The 27,055-nt window shown below is 45.3% G+C and overlaps 1 protein-coding gene across 2 annotated transcripts in view; it reads right to left on the bottom strand.

Annotated features, from left to right (window-relative positions):
* Positions 1–109: 109 nt before the first annotated feature.
* The window catches only part of MYO19 (myosin XIX), a 338,653-nt gene continuing 311,707 nt past the window's right edge, over positions 110–27,055 (bottom strand). For both annotated transcript variants that reach the window (XM_073575566.1, XM_073575565.1), the window contains 5 exons: positions 15,698–15,837; positions 15,464–15,593; positions 15,285–15,370; positions 13,358–13,690; positions 110–2,307 (listed from right to left, as the gene is read on the bottom strand). In XM_073575566.1, the coding sequence (XP_073431667.1) occupies positions 2,200–2,307; positions 13,358–13,690; positions 15,285–15,370; positions 15,464–15,593; positions 15,698–15,837 (797 nt within the window). In that variant the 3' untranslated portion in view covers positions 110–2,199. The remainder of the gene's footprint in view (positions 2,308–13,357; positions 13,691–15,284; positions 15,371–15,463; positions 15,594–15,697; positions 15,838–27,055) is intronic.

Raw genomic sequence — 27,055 nt, 5'->3', positions numbered from 1 at the left:
CTCCTGCACACTGCTTCACTGACCCCTGCCGGGTGCTGTAGCCATCAATTGCAAGCCGAGGGTCTAGCTATACTGAGCTTCCCCTCCAGGGAGCAGGGTGAGGATAGTGCACTTTTTTTTTTTTTTTCACACATCAACCAGACTAGGGATCTTCAGCTGGTCTACTACTCTGGTAATTGCCCAGCCTTCATCTGCTCAGTAGCCACCTAAAGAGAGCAGCCCCGCATCTCCTTGATGATTAACACATGGTACTGGCTGTGGAAACTCAGGCAAAGATGTGGTCTGCTTCACAGTGTACTACCTCTTTCCGTGGAACCATTCTGTCTAGAGCGTCCACTCTTTCTGCTGCTCTATGGTAAGACCTCCACCACTTCATGTGGGTGTACCTTGCACCGCCATACGAGGCGTTCTGAGACGTGGTTCGCTCTCCCGTCTACCACTTTTATCCGTGGCCATACAAGGCCTTCAACTGCAGACCCTCTGCGCAAACGCGCACCAGTTACATTCCAGCCATATCGTGCTGCATCCGTGAGCGAGGATGGCCCCACTCGGCCCCTGCCTCACGCAGTCATTATCAGCCGAGGGTGGAGTCAATCTGCCTTGGCTCTCATCGTCCCTCTGGGACTCAGGCTCACCATGCCAAGCACCCGGCTGCTGGCCCTCTGCACCTCTCATACGTGCCAGGACGGCCTCTCCTGGTCTACGCTTTCGGATCGGAGCCAGTTCCACTCCATCCATCTGCTGCATCACCATGCCAAGCCCCTGACTGCTGACCTTCTGCGCCTCTCATACGCGCCAGGTCGGCCTCCCCCGGTCTACGCTGTCGGACCGGAACCAGTTCCACTCCAGCCATATGCTGCATCACCATGCCAAGCCCACGGCTGCTGGCCTTCTGCGCCATGCTGCGCCTCTCAGACGCGCCAGGTCGGCTTCTCTCAGTCTATGCTGTCGGACCGGAGCCAGTTCTACTCAGCCATGTGCTGCATCAACCATGCCAAGCCCCCGGCTGCTGGCCTTCTGCGCTGTGCTGCACCTCTCATATGCGCCAGGTCGGCCTCTCCCGGTCTACCCTGTCGGACCATACCACTGACCATCCGCCAGGAGTCAGGTATGGAAACAGCGTTCAGCATCTTACCGCATTCCGCATCATACCTGGGGGTGCCTGTAGCCTTGACGCTGAGTCGCGCTCTTACCCTGAGCCAGGACGCTCTGGTCCGTAATGCTGCGTCCCCCAAGGGGTGTCTCCATAGGTGCCGGCTCCTGCCGCTCTATGCACCGTGCGTGAGCCAAGCACATCATTACCAGGCCTCACGCTGCATTACCAGCTGAGCGGGGAGTTGAATATCAGATCTCCCCCGACGCTGCTTCCAGCTCTGGGGCCCCTGCAGCTCATGTGGACGCTGTACAGACGGCAACCAGGCCAGGTATCCTCTTGCGAGCTTCTTTCTCTCTATGGGTTCCTTCTAGGAACAGGAAACCAACTGAGGGAGCGAGGGGGACCGCCCCTTTTATCTCTATGTAGGTTTCCTGTTCCTAGGGGCAGATCCCCTCTCTCGGTGGGTGCTGTCATGGCGAAGAGAAAAGAGCAATTTACATTTTACTCAAAAATATACCTATAAAGCGAAAAATCAAACAAAATGAAAATTTTGCAGTGGTCTCTTAATTTTTGCCAGAGCAGTATATATGTATTCTATGTGTGTATATCTATTCTAACCTGTCACTCTGTGATTATACTGTACGCAGCACATGAATTGCTGGCTTTTATTCTATATCTATCTATATACACATACATATATACACACACACACATATACCGTATATACATGTATACAGACATATATGTGTGTTTTGAGAAATATTTCCTTTGAAAACTATGAGTAAATGACAGAATTGCTGTATGTAAAAGCTCATGATAAAATTGCATTGCAATCCGATGTAAATAGGATGCTAGGTATGAAAAATCAGATTGTACTTGCTTTACACTCGTGCGACTCTCAACAGGGAGACTCGGACCAATTTTACAAACGTTTAGTGTGACTCCGGCCTAAGAAACTAAGCTCTGTGTAGAGCACATCTGTGTGCATGGAAAGGTAGCGAAAGCAATGAGAAAGTGATCACTCAAAAGTTGAAAAGAACAGACTTTAAAATCCTTTAAAAGTACAGGCTATGTAGCAACAGTTTAGTTTCTTCCAATCTTCGTTATTTTACTTTTTCCAACAATATGTCATTAAATCCACAGATGAAAGCCTCTGGACATACGCTGGCAAACTGAAGTGGAGACCTCTTGTAGTGAAACTTTACAGATCCCTTAGAACAAAAGCAAAAATAAATTAATAAATGAATATTAAAAGGCACAAAAAAGTGATCCACAATAATAGATTATGTCTACAGTACATGTTTAATAAAGTTACTTTTTTTTATTAACCCCTTAACGACCAGAGGTCATGTTTTGTTTTTGCATTTTCGTTTTTGTGCTCCTCTTCTTCCCAGAGCTTTTTAATGTTTCAGTCAACATGGCCATGTGAGGACTTGTTTTTTGCAGAACAAGTTGCTCTTTTTAACGACACCATTGTGCGGTGAAATTGTAAAAAAGTACAATCCCACAGTTCTTTTTTTTTTTTTAACCATGTTCACTAAATGCTAAAAATGACCTGCCATTATGATTCACCAGGTCATTACGAGTTCATAAATAAAAAAAGAACCTAGACATGTTTTGGGTCTAAGTGGTGAAAAAAAATTAATAGAAAAAATTGGAGCCTGGCTCAACAGGACTGGATTTTCCTTTTCTTTTTTTCAAAAGAAATTATAGTGCATACAAAAGAAAAATGTACATGGTCGACATGACCCGGCCAACGCGTTTCGACTGCACTAAGCAGTCTTAGGCTACTTTCACACTTGAGTCGGTACGGGCCCGTCGCAATGCGTCGGGCCGACGTACCGACGCACGTTGTGAAAGATTTGGACAACGGGGGCAGCGGATGCAGTTTTTCAACGCATCCGCTGCCCCATTGTAATGTCCAGGGAGGAAGGGGCGGAGTTTCGGCAGCGCATGTGCGGTTGAAAATGGCGGACACGACGCTCAAAAAAAGTTACATGTAACTTTTTCTGTGCGTCGCGGCCGCCAAAACACGACGCATCCGTTGCACGATGGATGCGACGTGTGGCCATACATCGCAATGCGTCGCTAATGCAAATCTATGGAGAAAAAACACATCCTGCAGGCAACTTTGCAGGATGCGTTTTTTCTCCAAAACGGCGCATTGCGACGTACGTCACACGACGCTAGTGTGAAAGTAGCCTTACTCATGACATTCTATTATCCTTGATGTGAGGCCAGGGCAAGGCCGGTGTCTGAGCCCCAGGTGGATGAGCATAGAGCTACTGGGTAAGCTGGAATTAATATTTCATAAGTGAAAAAAAAATCCAAACTTTTTTTTTTTTTTTTTTAATTGCGCCATTTTTCGTGATCTCGGGTTGGGTGATGGCTTACTTTTTGTGCGCCAAGCTGACATTTTTAATGATACCATTTTGATGCAGATACGATCTTTTGATTGCCTGTTATTGTATTTTAATGCAATGTTGCGGTGACCAAAAAAACGTAATTCTGGCATTTTGACATTCTCATTACAACGGTTAACAATCGGGTTAATTTTTTTTTTATATTGATAGATCGGGCGTTTCTGAACACGGCGATACCAAATATACAGTATATTTGATTTTTTTACGGTAATTGCTTTATTTTGAATGGGGAGTGATTTGAACTTTTATTTTAATTTTTTAAAAACATTTTTCTTTTTACTTTTGGCATGCTTCAATAGTCTCCATAGCAGACTAGAAGCTGCCATAATCCGATCAGCTCTGCGACATACAGGCGATGATCAGATCACCTGTATGTAGCAGAAATGCTCACTTGCTATGAGCGCCGACCACCGGGCGGCATTTATAGCAATCTGGCTATGACAACCATAAAGGTCTGCTGGAGACCTCTGGTTGGCATATCAACCCATCGGTGATCACATGACGGGGTCGCTGATGGGCGGGATTTCCAATGCGCTTGCCGGAAGCGCAAGTTAAATGCCGCTGTCAGAGATTGATAGTGGCATTTAACTAGTTAACAGTTGCGGGTGGATTGCGATTCCACCTGCGGCTGTTGCAGGCCCATGTCAGCTGTATATGTCAGCTGTCATGTGCCAGGAAAGGTGCAGGCTCGGCGCCGCAGCCCACATCAAACAGGGGGAGTCTGACATTGGCGTACTATTGCGCCCAATGTCAGGAAGGGGTTAAGAATGCAGCAAAAAAGCCTGGTTGTAATTCTTGCAGCGTTTTTTTTACTCCATTGTTTTCTATGGTAAAAAAAAGTTGCAAAAACGCTGAAAGAAGTGACATGCTGCAGATATAATTAAATGCAGCCGTTTTCCATTTCACAAAAAAAAACAACATGTGAACATAGCCGTACCGTTAACATTTTCTGCCGGGCTGTATGTGTTTCAATGATTTTCATTCGGTCATGCTGGTGAGCAGAGTACACCATATCAAAATGCTGCGACAATATAAGATGTGCCATATGGTCACAGGGGACGTATGGAGAGAGCTCGCTAACTAAGCCCACAGCATACTGGAAAGATATGTTACACAGCCGGTTTTTGCTTGTCACATAAAGCGGGTAGAGCGAGCTCCAATTGCAGCTATTAAAGAGGACCTTTCACCAAAATTTAGTAAAATAGTAGCGGAGATAAAAGGGTCTCTGTCAGAACAGAATGACTGTCCAAACCAAATACAGGAGCTCAATGCTTCATGGCAGGGCATTTGAATACTCCTTCCCACCTTTTTTTTTTTTTTTCATCTATCTTGTTCCTTTCTGGCGCTACGCAGTCAGAGCTGTCAATCAAATAAAGGGAGGGAGAGGAAAAACACGAGGTTGGGACTATAAATGATTGGCCTTGTTGTGAACCACAAAGTGGCGGTTTTTAGTTTGAACAGTAATTTTCTTTAACCAAACCAATTTTGACCGTAATAATCAGGGCAAATTTTTTAAATCTGACCACTGTCACTTTATAAGCTAATAACTTTGGATCGCTTTAATGGATCCCACTGATTCTGAGAGTTTTTTCGTGACACATTGTACTTCATGATAGTGGTAAAATTTATTTGATATGACGTGATAATTTGTGAAAATATTGGAAATTTAGCAAAAAATGTGATAACTTCGCAATTTTCAAAATTTAATTTTTAAATCAGAAAGTTATATTACATAAAATTGTTAATAAATAACATTTCTCACATGTCTACTTTGAATCTGTATAATTTTTTTTCAACTTTTTTTGGGTTAGTAAGTTACAAAAGGTTAAATATATACAAAACCATTTTTTAGGGACCACATCACATTTGAAGTTACTTTGGTGGGTCTATATGACAGAAAATACCCAAAAGTGATACCATTCTAAAAACTGCACCCCTCAAAACCCACATTCAATAAGTTTATTAACCCTTCCGGTGTTTCACAGAAACTAAAGCAATATGGAAGGAAAAAATGAACATTTAAGTTTTTTTCATAAAAATGTTATTTTCGCTCCAAATTTGCTATTTTCCCAAGGGTAACAGGAGAAAATGGACCCTTAAATTTTTTATTCATTTTCTACTGAGTAAGCGTTTGTAAAGCCCCTGGTGTGTCTCAAGGATTTTATCCAGGGCTATAGTGCGTATTTTGAACCCACAGGTACTACACAGGATTTGTTAACATTAGGTCGTCATATTGAACATTTTCATTTCCACGAAAATGTTGTATTCGCCCCAAATTTGTAATTTTCACAATTAATAACAGGAGAAAATAGGCTCCATAATTTGTCCCAAAAGCGACCATACCCCCATATAAGGTCAAAAACATCTGCATGGGCACATATAGTAGCAGAGGTAGGAGAGGAAAAAACGGTAATTAGACCTACCGGTAATTGTTTCCAGGAATCCATCCTGACAGCACGCTGGAGGACGTCCTTCTTATCCACAGTGGGACAGGAAACCACAAGAGCTTAAACGGACCCTCCCCCTACCACCCTTCAGTGATTTCTCAAAGTAACACATCTGGATGGATGCAAAAAAATAGACTTTTTATTTAAACCAACATTCCTCATACACATGTTACATCACAGTCGTATGGAAAATATCATAGGGAGGGAACTAACAGTGCTGTCAGGATGGATTCCTGGAAACACAATTACCGGTAGGTCTAATTAACGTTTTCCAGGTCACCACCTGACAGCACGCTGGAGTAGTACCAAAGGATATTGGTCCTAGGGTGGGACTACTGCATGGAGCACTTTTCTCCCAAATGCCAATTGTGTGGATGCCACGCCTAATTTATAGTGCTTGGAGAAGGTACTGAGACTGGCCCAAGATACTGCTTTGCAGATCTGTTCCGCTGAGGCTCCTCCCTTCTGCGCCCATGACGCAGCCATGGCTCTCGTTGAGTGGGCTCTAAGGCTCCCTGGGGGACTCTGACCCTGTGCCCTATAGACTAGGCTAATTATGGATCTAATCCACCTTGCTATTGTGGATTTTGATGCCTTCTTCCCTTTATTCGGACATCTGTATTGGACAAAGAGATTATTATCCTGTCTCCAAGGCCTGGTTGCGTCCAGATATCTGAGTACTGTCTTCCTGACATCCAGGTTATGGTAAGCACTTTCCTTCTTATTTTTGGGAAACTGACAGAATGAAGGGAGCACTACATCCTGATTCATATTTGAGTCTGAGATAACCTTGGGGAGAAAGGCTGGGTCGAGGCTTAGGACTAACCGGTCGTCAAACACCTATAAGTAAGGATCTTGGATAGATAGGGCCTGAAGTTCCCCTAGTCTCTTTGCTGACGTGATTGCTACCAGGAAAGCCGTTTTGAGTGAGAAATTACCGATCTCTATCTCTGCCCCTAGCTGGTATGGGTGTCTACATAGTGCGTTCAGGACTAAGTTAAGGTCCCAAGGAGGGACGTTCTTCCTTATTAAGGGTTTAAGTCTCTGCACAGCCCTGGAGAAACGGGCTATCCAAGGGTGCGACGAAAGGGTTGTATCGTAGAACACACTTAAAGCTGCAACCTGCAATCTCAGAGTGCTGGGTCTAAGGCCCTTTCTGAACCCTGCCTGTAAGAAGTCAAGGATCCTTGGGATGTCAGGTTGGTCAGTCTCGACTGTCGCCTCTCCACAAAAGCTGCAGAATCTTTTCCAGAATTTGTTATATATTGCTGCGGTCACTGGTTTTCTACTTGCTTGTAAGGTAGATATAACCTCGTCCGATAGACCCTTCGCTCTTAGGACCTGCCGCTCAGGATCCAGGCTGATAACTGGAGTGCTTCTGGCCTTTGGTGCAAGACCGGACCTTGGTGGAGGAGGTCTTCCCTTCTTGGCAGGAGAATGTGTTCCTCCTGTGATATATTCCTGAGCAGGGGGAACCAACTTCTTCTTGGCCAGAAGGGCACCACTAGTATGACTCTGGCTCTGTCTTCATAAATTTTCCTGAGAGTTCGTGGAATGAGAGCAAGAGGCGGGAAGGCGTATAACAGGCCTCTGCTCCAAGATTGTGACAGAGCGTCAATCGGATTTCCCAGAGGGTTCAGAGAGTAGAAGGTCTTGACCTTTGCGTTCTGTTTGACCGCCAATAGGTCTATCTCCGGTTTTTCCCACCGGTCGCATAGGCTGTTGAACACTTCGTCGCTGAGTTCCCATTCCGTTGCGGCTATCCTTCTCCTGCTGAGGAAGTCTGCGACCTGGTTTCTGGTACCCTCCAGATATACTGCTGAGATTGAAAGGACCTCTCTCTTTGCCTATCTGAAGATTTGTTCTGCTAGGCGTTGTAGCGCTGGATGTCTTGGTCCGCCCTGGTGACGGAGAAATGCTACTGTCGTGGTATTGTCTGTTTCTTACCAGGGACCGGGTGGCGAGTAGTACCTTCCAGACCGCATGCAGTTCTCTGAAGTTGGAGGACTCGTTGCTGTCCTCCGGACTCCATCATCCCTGGTAGTGTCTTCCCTTGACGTGTCCGCCCCAACCTTGTTGACTCGCGTCCGTTGTCACTACGACTTGTGGGGCCTGGATCCACGAGACACTGGCTTGTAAATTTCTCGGAATGGTCCACCAAAGCAGAGACTTCCTGACTTGGGTAGATAACTGAATTTTCTTGTCTAGTGAGTTCTGCCTCCTGTCCCAGGATGCTAGGACTGCCCGTTATAAATCTCGAGAGAGGAATTGGCTCCATCTGGCGCAGGGAATGCAAGAGGTCATCAGGCCCAGGATCCTCATCGCGTTCCTGATTGATACCCGGTTCTTTGAGAACTGACGAATCCTCTTCGGCATGCTGGCTTGCTTTTCCTCTGGTAGATAAGACATTCTTCTTTCTGAGTCTAGCATGACACCCAAAAATTTTATTCTGGGCTTGGGTATCAGATCTGATTTTGACCAATTTATGATCCAACCCATCTTCTGCAGTGTGGAGACTGAAGACTGACAGTCGACTCTGAGCTGGGCTACTGAATCCGCTATGATTAAGAAGTCATCTAGGTAAGAGACTACCGTAATGTTTCAACTTCTTAGGTAGGCTACTACCTCCACCATTAATTTTGTGAAGACTCTTGGGGCTGATGCTAGGCCAAAGGGGAGGCAGCAAAACTGATAGTGGTATATTCTGCCATCCCTTTCTACCGCAAATCTGAGATATTTTTGATGGTCTGGATAGATGGAGATGTGGTAATATGCACTCTAAATCTAGAGTGCACATTACCACCGCTTTTCCCAGAAGAGGAATTGTGGATCTTATTGATTCCATCTTGAAACGTTTGTATGTTACCCATCTATTTAGGGGTTTTAGATTTATTATCGTTCTGGATTCCCCAGATTTTTTTTTATCGAGAAGAGGCTCGAGTAGTGTCCTCTCCCCTCTTCTCGGGCAGGTACTGGAATGATTGCAGACGTCTCCAGGAGGTCCTGGATATCCAACCACATGGGGGAAGATGAACTGAGTTGAAAGCTGGTTACTAGAAATCTGTTCGGGGGGAGGGAGTCGAACTTTATCCTGTATCCCTGCGAGATGACCTGTAGCACCAGGGGCTGGTGGTAACCTCCTGCCATTCCTTCAGGAACCTGAGCAATCGCCCCCCTACTCTGGTGGCATCATTTCCTTCGGGAGCTTGACCCTGAGCTGGAGAAGATGGTATCCCTATTTCTACTTCTGCCCTCACCCCCTTTGGGGTAGCTCCATCGACCCGATTTCCCCTTCCCTCTGTAGTCCGTTTTCTGGTTGTAACGGGGTCTACGAAAGGGCTAATACCTTTTCCATTTCTCTTCAGGGAACCCCTTCTTCTCGTCTGAAGCTTTCTCTAAAATATCAGCGAGAACGGGCCCAAAGACTCTTCCCCCCCGAGAAGGGAATTGAGCACAGCTTATTCTTTGACTGCATGTCACCTGACCAACTCTTAAGCCAGATGGCCCTTCTGGCTGTGTTGGACAAGGATTGGCTTCTGGCCGTGAATCTGACGGACTCTGCCGAGGCGTCAGCTAAAAACCCTGTAGCTAACTTTAGTAAGGGGAGGGATTTTAGGATGGTTTCTCTCGGAGTTCTATCTGACAGGTGCTCCTCTAAATCATCTATCCATAGATGCATGGAGCGCGCTACTGATGTTGCAGCTATATTAGTCCTTATGACTGCTGCTGAACTCTCCCAGGCCCTTTTTAAGAGCCCGTCCGCCTTCCGATCCAAGGGCTCCTTTAAGTTTGAGGAGTCCTTGAAGGGAATCGCCATCTTTTTTTGATACTTTCGCTACTGGGATGTCTATCTTGGGGATCTCCTCCCAGACCTTGACCTCCTCTGGGTCAAACGGCAGGCGAAGTTTGAAGTCTCTGGGAATAATCAGTTTTTTTCTCCGCTTCCTCCCATTCGTCTAATATCATCGCCCGTATATGGGTGTTTACTGGGAAGACCATCGAAGTCTGGGAGCGCAGCCCCCCAAACATCTCGTCCTGTACTGAGAGAGTTGCCGGGGGCTCCTCGATCTGCATAGTCTGCTGTACTGCTCCCAATAGCTCGTCCGTATCCCTGGACGAAAAGAGATATTTCTTTCCCTTTTCTGAGTGCTCTCTGATCTCTTCCTCTTCCACCTCTGATTCGGACAAAAAAAAAGGAAAAAATGCCAGCTTACCCAGTTGGTTCAAACCATAAGCTGCTATAGTGTATAGGCTCTCAGCAACGGATAAATGACAGGAGCTCTTGCCAACAATAGATGCGAAAAGGAGATGAATCCAGCGAGCCAAGTTTGAAGTACGTAAAAAATATTTTTCTTTATTTCAAACGTAGATTAAAAATATTTATCCATAGCAGCATATTATGAATATAGGCAGAGATGGGAAAAATTACTGCTGTAAAGCGCACGGCAAGACGCGTTTCGGCTAAACCTTTATCATTGCCATAATGGCAATGATAAAGGTTTAGCCGAAACGCGTCTTGCCGTTCTGCCTTTCTGGGGCCCTGCAGTGACCTCTTTTGAGGTTACTCACGTAACCCTGGCTCTCTGGCCCCATCTCAGTCTTCGCTTGATCCTCCATATCGGGTAGGGAGGACTGCTGTGGGCTGTCGCACTGTCCTGTTTGCACGCCGCGTTGCCCGATCTGCTCCGGCTGGAGAAGACTTCGCTCTCCGTCCTGATCCGGTCCTATAAAGGTCGCAGATGAGACGCCCTGCGATGACGCGGCCGGAAGTGACGCGCCCCATGTGATGACGCACCGGAAGTGATGTGGCCGCCCGAAACGCTGCCGCTCTCCCGCTCCTCTGTGCTGGGAGCGATGTGCCGCGTCCGGCTGCGGGGGATGCCCTGCGGTAATCTATGCTCGGGACCCGCTTGTGGGGCCAGTGGACTCCACAGAGGCGGCCCAGCTCAGGGACATCGGCGGCGGCGTCCGGGGTCGAGAGCCCCCGACAGGAGGAAGCGACCCCATCTCCCAGGAGCAGCGCTGCACTGGGTGTCCTGAGGGACCCTCTGCCGGGTGTCTGCAGCAGAATTCTTGAGGTAGGAAGGGAAAGGCTGGGCCCCCCGATCTGCCCGGAACGGTCGGATCTTCTCTTGCTTTTCCTATCTGCAGTGGGACAGGAAAAACACTGAAGGGAGGTAGGGGGAGGGTCCTTTTAAGCTCTTGTGGTTTCCTGTCCCACTGTGGATAAGAAGGACGTCCTCCAGCGTGCTGTCAGGTGGTGACCTGGAAAGCGCTATTTGCCTCAGTCAGATTGTGACTGCTATGTTGCATTTGAAGAGCCCTTGACATGTGAAAGCTGCAAAATCCCCCCACAATTGACCCCATTTTGGAAACTAGACCCATCAAGGAATTCATCTAGAGGTGTAGTGAGTATTTTGAACCCATAGGTGCCTCACAGAATTTTATAAAATTGAGAAGTGGAAATATGACATTTCAGTGGTAAAAATGTCATTTTTGTATTTGCTGCAAATTTTTCAGGTACACAAGGGTTAATAGGTAAAACTAGACCCCACAATTTATTGTGCAATTTCTCCCGAACGTGGTGCTGCCCCATATATTGTCAGAAATTACTATTAGGCCACACCTCAGGGCTGAGAAGTTAGGAGAGCCATTTAGCTTCAGGAGAACAGATTTTGCAAGAATACTTTAATCTAATTTAAGTTAATTTTGCCTGAAATATTAGCGATCAAAGTATTTGGCACCTAATGGTGTGCCCAATGTCCCACTATATAGAATGATACAAATAACATTAATAGAATGCTCCCATATGATAAACGATAAAGCAAGGGCGTGCTGCAGGGGGTGAAGATGGAACTGGGCAAACGGTACCGCTTCCATTGCTGCCACCATTTTCCCTAGACTCCTCATCCCGGATCGGATGGTATGAGGGACTGGTTGCCGAAGTGTCCGAACTCCCTGCCGGAGCGATAGCACCTTTTCCTGAGGGAGAATTACCAACCCTCGGCGAGTGTCGAGAATCATTCCTAGAAAGGAGATCTTTTGAGCTGGTACAAGGGATGACTTCTTCGCATTGACCAACCACCCTAAGCGGGCAAGAGTATCTAGCGTGATGTTGACATTTTCCTCGCATGCCCACATTGAAGGGCCTTTGACCAAGAGGTCGTCCAGATAAGGCAAGACGACTATGCCTCGAGAATGCAGTATGGCCATGACAACTGCCATAACCTTGCAGCACCACAGTCTAAGCATTGGTGGAGCAGTGGGGGCCGCACGGACTAGTCTTGTGCCTCTGTACAGCCCATGGTTTCAATACCTAGGGGTGGTTAGGGCTAAGTCCGGCATTGTGTCCCACGTCGCGGGAGAGGATACGTGGAGGGACACTCGCACGTGCTCGCCCGTTGTTGGTTTGGGGAAATTGGACCCTTTCAATAGGATCCGTTGCCCCTGTCTCATCTTCATAGACGGTAAAAATAAAATAAAAAGGTCTGGGGAAAACGGTCCAGATATGTCCCACGGTGCGGGAGAGGATACGTGGAGATGATACTCAACACGTGCTCGCCCGTTGATCGTTTGGGGAGATTGGACCCTTTCAATAGGGTCCGTCGCCCCTGTCTCATCTTCATGGGAAAAAAAAAGAAAGTCTGGAGCAAAACCAGACGTGTGTGCCTCCATGGACACTAAGCAAAAAACTGAGTTCCGTTCGCAATAGGGGCGAAGGTGTATACGGCGGAGGAGGAGCTAACCTCTTTTTTTCACTTAGTGTCAGCTTCCTAGCAGCAGAAGCATACACCCACAGTATCTGTGTCCCCCAATGAGGCGAAGGAGAAAAACGTATGCGCATACAAACGCGTACAAACGCATGACAATGCGCACCCATGTTAAGTATAGGGAAAAAAACGCATGCGCATTTATGCGCAAAAACGCAGTGCAAAAAAACGCAAGTGTGAAACCAGCCTTAATGGCATAAAAGCTGTTATATAGAACTATGCTCAAGCATCAAACAGCTTAAGGCACTCATGATATTGTCGTATGTTTACCAGTTGTTCTTCAATAGGCCACCTTTGGTTTAGTATTAACCACTGTATACTTTCAACACCCCCTATAGACCCTGCCATTTTGGAGATGTTGCCATCCAGTTGTCTAACCATTATAATTTGTCCCTTGCAAATTTGCTCAGATCACTTGCATATTTTTTTTGTTTAAAACATGTCAGCTTGAAGTACTGACTTGCTGTTTATCTTATTGTATGGATCCCACCCCTTGAAAGGTGCCATTTTTACAAAATAACCAATATAAAGTCATTAATAGGTGAACTACTGGTGTACAGCATGAAAATCAGATATTACTATTTTAGTACACATAATGTAATAAATGAAGGAAATGTATACCTGAGGAAGTGCTCGGATTGATGTGATGCCACGCTCTGATTGATTGGCTTTCACACTGTATCCATTCCTTCTATTAAGTATATGTAGACATGCCAATAACCGAAGATGCCTATTAAACCCATCAGCCACACCCATGTTTCTGACCGGTGGCGCCCTAAACAATGCAAAACCAAAAATCCAAGATTGCGCAACAAAACAATACTCCAGCGGTTTGCTTAGTGCATTGTTTTTATCTGACGAGCCATTGGCTTTCTGTTCCACTGACAATGTTGTACTTTCCATAATATCTAAAATGTCATCGAGCTCATGTGCAGATAGTACTTCCATCCGTTTCTGTGAAGAAAAAAACCAAAAATTATTTTTGCATCATCAGAGCAATTTTTTAGATTCTACTGACAGAAAACAGGGGTCTCCTGCTGCAGCTCATTTCCATTTTGTTGTCTTCCTACATCTTCCAAAAACCACAACTTTTTTTTTTTTCTGCTGCTACAGTCAGATGAGGGCTCCTGTCTGAGAGATAGGTTATATAGCTTTGAAAGACACCATTAATTTACCATGTAATATACTGAGAAACTGGCAGACAATTATTTGTGGGATAAATGGAGAGCGATAACACAATTCCATCTTTGATGCTCAGGGTTCATTCATACAGTGTTCACTGGGTGGTAATAATGACATGTTACAGCAGATTGGTAGGCAGATGATACATATGAGAACTCATGAGAATGGTGTACTTACTCTGAAAATCCATGTCAGAATGGCTGCATAAAATGGAATCATAAAATGATCATTTTAACTATCAGGCAATTTAGAAGGGATTATGCAGCCATTCTGCTATGGATTTCCAGAGTAAGGATACCGTTACACCTAGCGATGGACCAGCGATCCTGACCAGCGATATGACGCGGTCAGGATCGCTGGTGCATCGCTAGGTGGTCGCTAGTGAGCTGCCACTCAGGCAGATCTCACTAGCGACATCGCTGGGGTCGGGGATCGCTACTTACCTATCACACCAGGCGATCCTGCGTCCTCCCGCCCGGCTCCACGCGTCGCTCGTCGTCACAGCAGGAAGCGCCGCAGGAAGTGACCGACGAGAAATGATCCAGCAGCTTCTTGCGCGATCAGCGATAACCAGCGGGGGAGCCGGTCGGAGGTAAGTATCACATGCAGCGATATCACTAGCAATATCGCTGCTACGTCACAAAATCGGTGACTTTACAGCAATATTGCTAGCGATATCGCAGTGTGTAACGGGGGCTTAAGTACACAAGCTTCACCGGGTCTGAGAGATCAAATTAAAAATGTATGCAATTTGCAAATATGCTTTAACTTTATTCTGTGGAGCAAAATAAAGTTGGATTGTGCTGCTATATTCTGAGAAACACAGCGTTATTTTTCTGTTAGTTGAGCTGTGTGAGGTCTTGTGGTTTTTTCGGGGTACGCTATAATTTTTATTGGCAGCATTTCGAGGTAGACGTTTTGCAGGAATCAGAGTTCATTGTGTGAGATAAAAAATTTTATTTATAAAAAATGAACATTTTTAGACATCGCGATACAAAATGTGAGGAGTTTTTGCTTATAGAATTACTTTCAATCTCTTACTGGTAACTATTATTGAATGATAAATAAAAAAGGGGAGAAGCCAGCGCTGCCTATGGTCAGAACGCAATACATAAAGTGCATATGCACGTACTAATTTCTAACTGTACTTCAAAAATCAGACGTTTAGCAAACAATTGATCAATTCTTTGAGCCACCCCGCCGCGCCATTCTCATTCTTCTTATGTTTGAATGATGGACAGAATTTGACCACTGCAGATCTGGTGGGTTCAGTAGCTAGAGCACCGCAGGAGGACAGGCAGTTGTGTTGTGGGTTCTGTATTTTGTACACATTCCTTACTCCTAGCCAACCTTTGAAAATCCTTACCTTCCACTTGATCCATGTTCTCTTGATGACAGAAGCAGCCTTCTTGATTTTTTCAATGTGCTTTCTTGTAAGCCAGCTTCTGATCACTGTGCGGATGCAGAAGAATAACATAAAGACATGTTAATAATATTGTGTAACTGACAGCTGAACAGATGCCACCCAACCACTCCATTACTCACCTGCTTGGATAGTTATAGCAGCCCTTGTTTGTCTGGTCAGCTTTCTATGTCTGTATCGTCTCCAACAACACTGAATAGTTAATGCCCGTTCAGAAAGTGCTCCTGCTCTTTGTTTTTCAAGTACATCTACCTGGTAAATATTAAGCAGGATTTCGGTAATACACCGGTCTTTCAAAGCACAATTGAAAATCTATTTATTTATTTGCACACAAGAGAAGAATGTTATTTTCTTACCATAAAGTGCGTCAGAAATACTTTTGTGGTACCGCAGTGTGCCAATGTGCTATTGGATGGATACAGCTTTGACAAAACCATTTGTAGAATGTTTTGTGATTTCAGCCTTAATTCATCCCCATCAACGACTAGCGACATACCTACAAGGAGGAGAAAGTTGTCAGATTAAATAATGTAATAATTATAGGGGTGGTCCGCAACCAATATGGATTTTCATCCTAAATGTCTCTCTATTTATTTAACTAATATAATAGCTTTTCTAATATGGTTTAATGAAAAAGGCCCTACCCTCCCTCTCTAATTTAACCAATTTATTTACTTTTACTAAGGCTTCATTCGAGAATACCCAGTGCATGCTGAGATACTCAAACAGGATGTCATCGGGGAACAGGCGCTGCGTTCACTTCGGCAGCCTCTGTCCCCATCATGAAATGAAGTGTCAGCCTCTGGCCCCCTGATGACATCCCATTTGAGGGTCCCAGCATGCATTGAGGGTTCTTAAAGCAAGAGAGAGATTTAGGATATGTTTTGTTAATGAGTGGAAAGTACCATAAAAACACTAGCAATAATATACTAACACAATTATCACCAATGTATTGGAAAAAAGTAGAGATTTCTTGCAATCATCAAAGTTCCTTGACTCAGGCTTGATCTCCTGCAATGATTATCTATCATAAAAGCAAGGTAAGTTTTAAAGAGAAACTATCAAAAGTGACCATATTTTGCTTTTATTTAATTTCCACTCCATCTTCCGAGTATTGTGTTTTTTTTTCCTGTTATTCTGCCATAAAGGTACAGAGATGTGGGACTTCTTATTTAGTGCTTCTTGTTATTGTCTTTACCAAGGGGTCATCACAGGGTAATGATGCAGAGCAGTCTAAATATACACTCCTAAGAATCCAGCTTGAAAACACAAGAACAAAGTTACGGTAAAAAAGGAGACTTTTAAATATTACATTTTTCATTAACATATTATTATGTAAATAGCACTTTCCCAGACCAGGGAGAACAGCAACTCTAGTGCCATTCATTGGAAGTTGCAATCTTAAAAGTCAATATCAACGCTCTAGGAGGGCCTTGCTACATAACTCCAAGAACCCAAACTAAAAATTCCATTTGCAGGCATATCTTTCTGGGTTTTTCCCTCACCCGTGCAAAGCAGGAGAACGGTCTGGGTGGTTAGGCGAGAGGATTTGACAGTTTTTCTAAAGGTACTGTCACACTTAGCAATGCACCAGCGATCCCAACCAGCGATATGACGCGGTCAGGATCGCTGGTGCATCGCCAAGTGGTCGCTAGTGAGCTGTCACACAGGCAGATCTCACCAGCGACATAGCAGGGGTCGGGGGTCGCTACTTACCTGTCAGACGAGGCGATCCTGATGTTCTCCCGCTCACGTCCACGCGTCGCTCGTCGGCGCCACAGGAAGCCCAACAGGAAGCCCAGCAGGAAGCTGATGACGAGAAATGGCCCAGGACGTTCTCGTGCGATCAGCGATAATCAGCGGGGGAGCCGGTCGGAGGCAAGTATCAGACATAGCGATATCGCTAGCAATATCACTATAACGTCACAAAAGCCAGTGACGTTATAGCGATATTGCTATCGATATAGCTTAGTGTGACAGGCCCTTAAGTGTTAACATTTCTATTTGTGCAGACCTATAGGCCATGCAATGCTCCTAGAGAAATTATTTATGCAAAGAGCCTATTCACAGAAGAGGGCAGGGAATCGAGATATTGACTTTTAGGATTCCTATGTCCTTGAAGCGGTCCTAGAGTACCTGTGCTCTTTTTGTATGAGAGCTTGTATTACCATAATATTAGTAAAGATTTCAATTATTTTAAGTATGCAAGTTGTTTAGTAATCTTATACCCATAAATATATCACTTAGGAGTAGAGATGGGCGAACACAAACAGGAAAGTTCAGCGTCTGTACCGAACACCTACAGTTTGGGCACAGACTTCACTAGGAAGTCCGTGTTACGGTTCAAGGTTCGGCTACCCGAACACCGGGTGTTTGTCGCGCTGTCAAGCCGCGGTTCTCACGCTGTCTTTTGACAGCGTGAGCGCTCAGCTGTGATCGGAGGTATAAAGTTTACCTTCAGTCACTGGTGTCAGCTGATGGGACAACCGCTCCCATCATCCGACATCTGCTGCCACTAATAACAGCGAGATATTAGCGGTCTTGTTGTAAAAGTTTCTTCCAGGCTCCGGGGCGTACGATGCCTGGAGAAAATCCCTGCCTACTGTTTGCAATATAATATCCCCTCTCTCCCATGCATGTCACACTGCCCAGTGATGTGCAGTTGTGGCACCTGTATCCTGCGCTCTGCACCCCTCCACAATCAATACCTTTAACTCCCTTCTATAGGTAGTGTGTTCAGGGATCTTCTGCGCAGGCTCCGGGGCTCCCGCCCTGCATAGTCATCCCTAGGCACCATGTGTGGGTATATATACACATTGTTCCTAGCAATGACTATGCAGAGAGGAAGTGAGGAGAGCACCTTTTCGTCGCATCACTGGAGCGGAAGTCGCAGATACTCTCCGGTGCCTGCACAGAAGATCCCTGAATACACTGCCCACACATGGGAGAAAAAAAAGGTATGGATTTTGGAGAGAGTGCAAGGCACAGGCACGGCGGGATTCAGTCACCAAAACTGCTTGTCACAAGACACTGACACATGAGAGAGAGGTGATATTATAATGAAGACAGGAGGCAGGCATTTATTCCAGGCACCATACGACCAGCCCAGAAGAAATCATTAGCAAAAAGAAATTAAATGTTTTCTCAACAACAAGACCGCTAATATGAGGCATACAGGTTTAACATTTATATCACCTGTATAGCCCATTACTACGTTATAAATGCCCTAGCAGGTGATAGATTTATATTAAAAATTACAAAAAGGAAAATGGGCCAATGCAAAAGTTTGGACACCCTGTATGGTTAGTAGCACCCCCTTTTGCAAGTATCACAGCTTGTAAAAACATTTTTTGTAGCCAGCCAAGAGTCTTTCAATTCTTGTTTGAGGTATTTTCATACATTCTTCCTTGGAAAATTCTTCCAGTTCTGTGAGATTCCAGGGTCGTCTTGCATGCACTGCTATTTTGAGGTCTAGCCACAGATTTTCAATGATGTTCAGATCAGGGGACTGTGAGGGCCATTTAAAACCTTTAGCTTGAGCCTTTAGAGGTAATCTATTATGGATGTTGATGTGTATTTAGGATCATTATCCATTTGTAGAAGCTATTCCCTTTTCAACTTCAGGTTTTATACAGATGGTGTTATGTATGCATCAAGAACTTGTTGAAATTTCACTGTATCCATTCTTCCCTCTACCCATGAAATGTTCCCTGTGCCATTGCCTGCAACACAACTCCAAAGCATGATTCATCCACAACCATGCTTAATGGTTTTCCTGAAATTCTGTGCTCTTTTTTTTCTCCACATTGTAGTGCAGCAGTGACCTCACTGTGCAGTGATGAGGCAGTGATCTAGGAAAGTTCAAAGTAAACGTAGTTTTAATGTCCAAAACTTACAAACAAAACAAACGGTAGCTTCCGGATCGGAGCCGGGAAACAAGACAGTCCATAAATGCATCCGGCTGCCAAGGGAGACTGCACCACCGTATTACTCTGCGGGGGGCCAGGAGTTCGCTCCGCTTGTCTCTGTGTTCCCTCACACAGGCTGAGCTTTTGCAGAGCCACCTGCTCTGCACCCTACAAACTCCACACTGACACACCCAACCTTCTTTCCAGAGGTTTTTACTATCAACCTGTAGCCGTAGGCCGCGTGGAAAACCTGGCCGGGGGAGAAAAACGGACCGCCCCACTACTTTCCTGTAGTCAGTTTAAAAAATAAAGCCCATGGCAGGTTTTCCTAAATCTGCCTTGGACATATAGCTTGCCCAAGATCAATACTCACTTTTATTCTGCATTGCAATCACAGCTATGCCTGTGACTGCAATGCACTCCTGCTGCCTCAATATGCTTATTTGCGCATCTTGGGGGACACATAGCGAGCCTAGCATATGACCCTGGTCACTGCCTCACAACATATATCTTTAATCATCATGGCCAAAGAGGTCAATTTGTTTCCAGGACCGGTTTCCAAAATGCATCAGGCTTGTTTATATGTTATTTTGCAAATTTCTGACGCAGGTGAAGTTTTCTTCTGATGTCTCTTCCATGAAGACCATATTTGTGCAGGTGTCTCTGAACAGTAGAACAATGTACCACAACTTGAGAGTCTGATAAATCTTTCTGAAGGTTTTGGCATTCAACTTGGGATTCCGATTTGTCTCTAGAAATTCCACTGGTAGTTCCCAGAATCTTATCTGGACCTCCACTGTTCCTGTCTACTGCTGTTTCTTAATTACAGTATAAACTCGTGTATAAGACGAGATTTTCAGCCCATTTTTGGGGGCTGAAAATCCCCCTCTTGTCTTAAGGGCCTGTCACACTAAGCGATATCGCTAGCAATATCGCTATAATGTCACTGGTTTTGTGACGTTATAGCGATATTTCTATGTCTGATACTTACCTCCGACCGGCTCCCCCGCTGGTTATCGCTAATCGCGCGAGAACGGCCTGGGCCGTTTCTCGTTGTCAGCTTCCTGCTGGGCTTCCTGTGCCGCCGCCGAGCGACGCGTGGACGCGGGCGGGAGGACGTCTTCATCACCTCGTCTGACAGGTAAGTAGCGACCCCCGACTGCTGCTATGTCGCTGGTGAGATCTGCCTGTGTGGCAGCTCACTAGCGACCACTTAGCGATGCACCAGCGATCCTGACCGCGTCATATCGCTGGTCAGGATCGCTGGTGCATCGCTAAGTGTGACAGTACCTTTATACATGAGTCATATACCTGGGGGTCGGCGGGGGAGGGGGAGCGGGGGTGTGAGAGATCATACTGACCCCCCAGTGTGGTCTCTGCAGCCCCCCCCCGCTTCTCCAGGTCTCCCTTCCTGCCTTCACATATTCATGAGCGTAATGAGCGTTATCACGTGACCCCTTAAGGCAGGAAGGGAGACAGTGGAGAAGCGAGGCTGCAGAGACTGTGCCAGGACGGGGTGAGTATAGCGATATTCACCTGTCCGTGGGTCCATCACTGCTCATGCTGTCTGCTGCTTCCTGTGTCCGTGACGTTTAGCCGGCAGGGGGCGCAGTGATGTGCCGCACCCTCTGCTGGCTGAACAGTCACTGACAGAGGACGCGCATACAGTGGTGAACAGCGATGGACCCCGGACAGGTGAATATCTCAGGTGCCGGGTCCTGAGCAGGAGAGGCGAGTATGGCATTTTTTTTTTTTTTTGCAGCAGCGTATGGGGGCATAATATATGGAGCATCTTATGGAGGCAGGATATGGGGGCATATTCTATGGAGCAGCATATGATGGCATAATCTATGGAGCAGCATATGAGGGGCATAATCTATGGAGCAGCATATGGGGCATAGTCTATGGAGCAGCATATGGGGGCATAATCACGGAGCAGCATATGGGGGCATATTCTATGGGGCCGCATAGTCTATGGAGCAGCATATGGGGGCATATTCTATGGGGCAGCATATGGGGGCATAATCTATGGGGCAGCATATGGGGGCATATTCAATGGAGCAGCATATAGTGGCATATTGTGGAGCAGCATATGAGAGCATATTCTATGGGGCAGCATATGGGGGCATAGTCTATGGAGCAGCATATGGGGGCATATTCTATGGGGCAGCATAGTCTATGGGGCAGCATATGAGGGCATATTAATTCCGGGAAGACCAAGGAATTGGTGGTGGACATTCACAAGGGAAAAAATCCACCAGTAGTGGTGAACATTCAGGGAAATGACATTGAGATAGTCAACACCTATAAGTACCTTGGTGTGATCCTCAATAATAAGCTTGACTGGGCCCATCACTTGGATGCAGTGTACAGGAAGGGCCACAGTAGGCTTTATCTGCTCAGAAGGCTGAGAGCCTTCGGAGTTAGGGGGGCACTCCTTGCATCCTTCTCAACTTTGTTGTGGCATCAGTCATCTTCTTTGGTGTGGCGTGCTGGGGTAGTGGCATATCAACCAGGGACAGGAATAGACTGGACAAACTGATTAGAAGGGCCAGCTCTGTCCTGGGATGCCCCCTAGATCCAGTTCAGGAAGTAGGCGACAGGAGGATACTGGCCAAGGTGAGCTACATGGTGCAGAATGATTCCCATCCCATGCATGAGACCGTGACAAAGATGTGCAGTACTGTCAGTAACCGGCTACTTCATCCTAAATGTGAGAGGGAGCGCTATCGAAAGTCCTTCCCTTCCTGCTGCAGTTAGGCTGTATAACCAGCACTGTCCAAAACGGAGAACGACCCAAACAGTGAACTGATAGATCCAAAGTTGTGATAGTCCGGTTATATCTTTTTTTTTTCCGTATATGTACCTACCTACTGTCAATGTAATGCCTTTATGCATCTGTATCTGTACTTGTTCCTGCCTTGCAGCTGTAATGCTCTGAATTTCCCCATGGTGGGACGATTAAAGGATTATCTTATCTTATATTCTATGGGGCAGCATATGGGGGCATAGTCTATGGAGCAGCATATGGGGGCATATTCTATGGGGCAGCAGTCTATGGAGCAGCATATGAGGGCATATTCTATGGGGCAGCAGTCTACGAAGCAGCATATAGGGGCATAGTCTATGGAGCAGCATATGGGGGCATATTCTATGGGCAGCACATGGGGCATATTCTATGGAGCAGCATATGGGGGCATATTCTATGGAGCAGCATATGGGGGCATATTCTATGGAGCAGCATATGGGGGTATATTCTATGGGGCAGCATATGGGGGCATATTCTATGGAGCAGCATATGGGGGTATATTCTATGGAGCAGCATTTGGGGGCATATTCTATGGAGCAGCATATGGGGGCATATTCTATGGAGCAGCATATGGGGGCATATTCTATGGGGCAGCATAGTCTACACCGTGTGCAGAATTATTAGTCAAGTTCTATTTGAGAGGATTCTTTTTATTATTGAATAACAACTATGTTCTCAATCAACCCAAAAGACTCATAGATATCAAAGCTTAATATTTTTGGAAGTTGGAGTGTGTTTTTCTTTTTAAATTTGGCTATCTTAGGAGGATATCTATTTGTGCAGGTAACTATTACAGTGCAGAATTATTTGGCAACTTAATAAAAACCAAATATATACCCATCTCACTTGTTTATTTTCACCAGTTAAGCCAATAAAGCAACACAAAATTTAGAAATAAACATTTCTGACATTCAAGAACAAAACAAAAAAAAAATCACTGACCAATATAGCCACCTTTCTTTATGATGACACTCAAAAGCCTTCCATCCATAGATTCTGTCAGTTGCTTGATCTGTTTACGATCAACATTGCGTGCCGCAGCCACCACAGCCTCCCAGACACTGTTCGGAGAAGTGTAATGTTTTCACTCCCTGTAGATCTCACATTTTATGAGGGACCACAGGTTCTCTATGGGGTTCAGATCAGGTGAACAAGGGGGCCATGTCATTATTTTTTCTTCTTTTAGACGTTTACTGGCCAGCCACGCTGTGGAGTATTTGGAGGCATGTGATGGAGCATTGTCCTGCATGAAAATCATGTTTTTCTTGAACGATACCGACTTCTTCCTGTACCACTGCTTGAAGAAGGTGTCTTCCAGAAACTGCCAGTAGGTCTGGGAGTTGAGCTTCACTCCATCCTCAACCCAAAAAGGTCCCACAAGTTCATCTTTGATGATACCAGCCCATACCAGTACCCCACCTCCACCTTGCTGGCGTCTGAGTTGGAGTGGAGCTCTCTGCCCTTTACTGATCCAGCCTTGGGCCCATCCATCTGGCCAATCAAGAGTCGCTCTCATTTCATCAGTCCATAAAACCTTAGAAAAATCAGTCTTAAGATATTTCTTGGCCCAGTCTTGACGTTTTATCTTATGTTTCTTGTTGAAAGGCGGTTGTTTTTCAGCCTTCCTTAGCTTGGCTATGTCCCTGAGTATGGCACACCTTGTGCTTTTTGATACTCCAGTAACGTTGTAGCTCTGAAATATGGTAAAACTGGTGGCAAATGGCATCTTGGCAGCTTCACGCTTGATTTTCCTCAATTCATGGGCAGTTATTTTGCACCTTTTTTTTATCAACACGCTTCTTGCGACCCTGTTGGATATTTGCCATGAAACGCTTGATTGTTCGGTGATCACGCTTTAAAAGTTTGGCAATTTCAAGACTGCTGCATCCCTCTGCAAGACATCTCACAATTTTTAACTTTTCAGAGTCCGTCAAATCTGTCTTCGGACTCAATTTGCCAAAGGAAAAGAAGTTGCCTAATAATTAAGCACACCTTATATAGGGTGTTGAAATCATTAGACCACACCCCTCCTCATTACAGAGATGCATATCACCTGATTTACATAATTGGCAGTTGGCATTCAAGCCTATACAGCTTGGAGTAGGACAACATGTATAAAAAAGATGACGTGATCAAAATACTCATTTGCCTAATAATTCTGCACCCAGTGTATGGGGCAGCATATGGGGGCATATTCTATGGGGCAGCATATGGGGGCATAGTCTATGGAGCAGCATATGGGGGATATTCTATGGAGCAGCATGAGTGCATAATCTATGGAGCATCTTATGGGGGCATAATCTATGGAGCATTTTATGGGGCATCTTATGGGGCATAATCTATGGAGCATCTTATGGGGCCATAACCTTTATGGAGCATAATATGGGGCATATTATTCTATGGAGCATCTTATGGGGGCATTATTAACCTTTGTGCAGCATTATATGGGGAGTATTTTGTATGGAGCATCTTATGGGGCCATCATGAACTGTATGGAGCATTATATAGGGCTCCTGATTCAATATGGATATTCAAAAACATTTAACCTACTGATGTCTCAATTCATTTTACTTTTATTGGCATCTATTTTTATTTTTGAAATTTATCAGTAGCTGCTGCGTTTTCCACCCTAAGCTTATACGTGAGTCAATAAGTTTTCCCAGTTTTTTTGTGGCAAAATTAGGGGGGGGTCGGCTTATACACGGGTCAGCTTATACACGAGTATACACTCACTGGCCACTTTATTAGGTACACCTGTCCAACTGTGTGTTAAGACTTAATTTCTAATCAGCCAATCACATGGCGGCAACTCAGTGCATTTAGGCATGTAGACATGGTCAAGACAATCTCCTGCAGTTCAAACCGAGCATCAGTATGGGGAAGAAAGGTGATTTGAGTGCCTTTGAACGTGGCATGATTGTTGGTGCCAGAAGGGCTGGTCTGAGAATTTCAGAAACTGCTGATCTACTGGGATTTTCACGCACAACCATCTCTAGGGTTTACAGAGAATGGTCCGAAAAAGAAAAAAAATCCAGTGAGCGGCAGTTCTGTGGCCGGAAATGCCATGTTGATGCCAGAGGTCAGAGGAGAATGGGCAGACTGGTTCGAGCTGATAGAAAGGCAACAGTGACTCAAATTGCCACCCGTTACAACCAAGGTAGGCAGAAGAGCATCTCTGAACGCACAGTGCGTCGAACTTTGAGGCAGATGGGCTACAGCAGCAGAAGACCACACTGGGTACCACTCCTCTCAGCTAAGAACAGGAAACTGAGGCTACAATTTGCACAAGCTCATCGAAATTGGACAGTAGAAGATTGGAAAAACGTTGCCTGGTCTGATGAGTCTCGATTTCTGCTGCGACATTCGGATGGTAGGGTCAGAATTTGGCGTAAACAACATGAAAGCATGGATCCATCCTGCCTTGTATCAACGGTTCAGGCTGGTGGTGGTGGTGTCATGGTGTGGGGAATTTTTTCTGGGCACTCTTTGGGCCCCTTGGTACCAATTGAGCATCGTTGCAACGCCACAGCCTACCTGAGTATTGTTGCTGACCATGTCCATCCCTTTATGACCACAATGTACCCAACATCTGATGGCTACTTTCAGCAGGATAATGCGCCATGTCATAAAGCTCGAATCATCTCAGATTGGTTTCTTGAACATGACAATGAGTTTACTGTACTCAAATGGCCTCCTCAGTCACCAGATCTCAATCCAATAGAGCATCTTTGGGATGTGGTGGAACGGGAGATTCGCATCAGGGATGTGCAGCCGACAAATCTGCGCCAACTGTGTGATGCCATCATGTCAATATGGTCCAAAATCTCTGAGGAATGCTTCCAGCACCTTGTTGAATCTCTGCCACGAAGAATTGAGGCAGTTCTGAAGGCAAAAGGGGGTCCAACCCCTTACTAGCATGGTGTACCACCTAATAAAGTGGCCAGTGAGTGTATATGGTACATTTCAAACTGAGCAAATGACAACTTGAAAACACTTTGCTATTTTCTTATAGCCTTCTCCTGCTTTGTGACCTCCACCACTTTCATTTTCAGAGTGCTAGGCAGTTGGTCAGAAGAACCCATGCTGCAGCTTTTGGCACAAGTTTAGAGGAGGCTGTTTTTTTATAAAGCTGGGAAATTTGCATCACCTGGCCTTTTCCTAATGATAAGTGGCCAAACTTGTACATGCCACTGCATCACATTGCCAAAAAGTGTTAAAAATATGAAAAAAGGAGATGGAAATGAAAACATAGAAAAAAGGGTGTATTTATAAAGGACCTGACAAAATGTCATTTTTTTTACCTGGTCGAAATACTTCTATCCTCCTGAATCTGGAGTGATGAGGCAGAGCAACAAAAGATTACTACCAGAGAAGATGTGGCCCACTCTTCCCGGTATAAAAATCTAATCTTTCTCATGATTATTTACTCTTGTTTCTGGGAGTCTTTTTGAGAACCCCTCCCAACTGGCTAAAAAGACTAGATTACAGATTGTGGAAAACAGTGGCATTTATATCAGGTAAAAAAAGTGTGTTTATCGTAAGTGCTAAATCTTCTTTAACCAGTCCATTACCGGGTTTTATTTATTCCTTTTTTTATTTTGGATTTTTTTTTCATTTACTTTGCACACTGTGCCACCCAAAAGATCTTTTAAAGACATTAATACAATTGTTTTATTGCTGTTGTCTCCTGTAGGGGGGGTATATTACTCCCAGTTACAGGAGAACATCAGTCTCTTCTCTGCACCTCATAGCCATGCAGGCTTCCTAGGACCCAGCAGCTCATGTTCTCTCCCTATATCACATGATCTTTGGGTCCAGAGGAGGTAACAGGTCTAAGTTTCCTATCGGTATATACAGCAGCGTTCAGCACTATGTGTACAGCCACTGAGAAGGTAGACATGATAACACGTTTGCCTTCTCTGCAGGGTGCCTAGATATATCTGACAGCCCCCTCCGCAGCTGCACAATGTCATACAGCAGCTCTATAATGCAGTGAT

Source organism: Dendrobates tinctorius, unplaced genomic scaffold (assembly GCF_039654945.1).
Source record: "Dendrobates tinctorius isolate UK_male_01 unplaced genomic scaffold, ASM3965494v1 ptg000045l, whole genome shotgun sequence".
Taxonomy (NCBI): Eukaryota; Metazoa; Chordata; class Amphibia; order Anura; family Dendrobatidae; genus Dendrobates; species Dendrobates tinctorius.
This window is presented reverse-complemented; position numbering and strand designations above follow the sequence as displayed.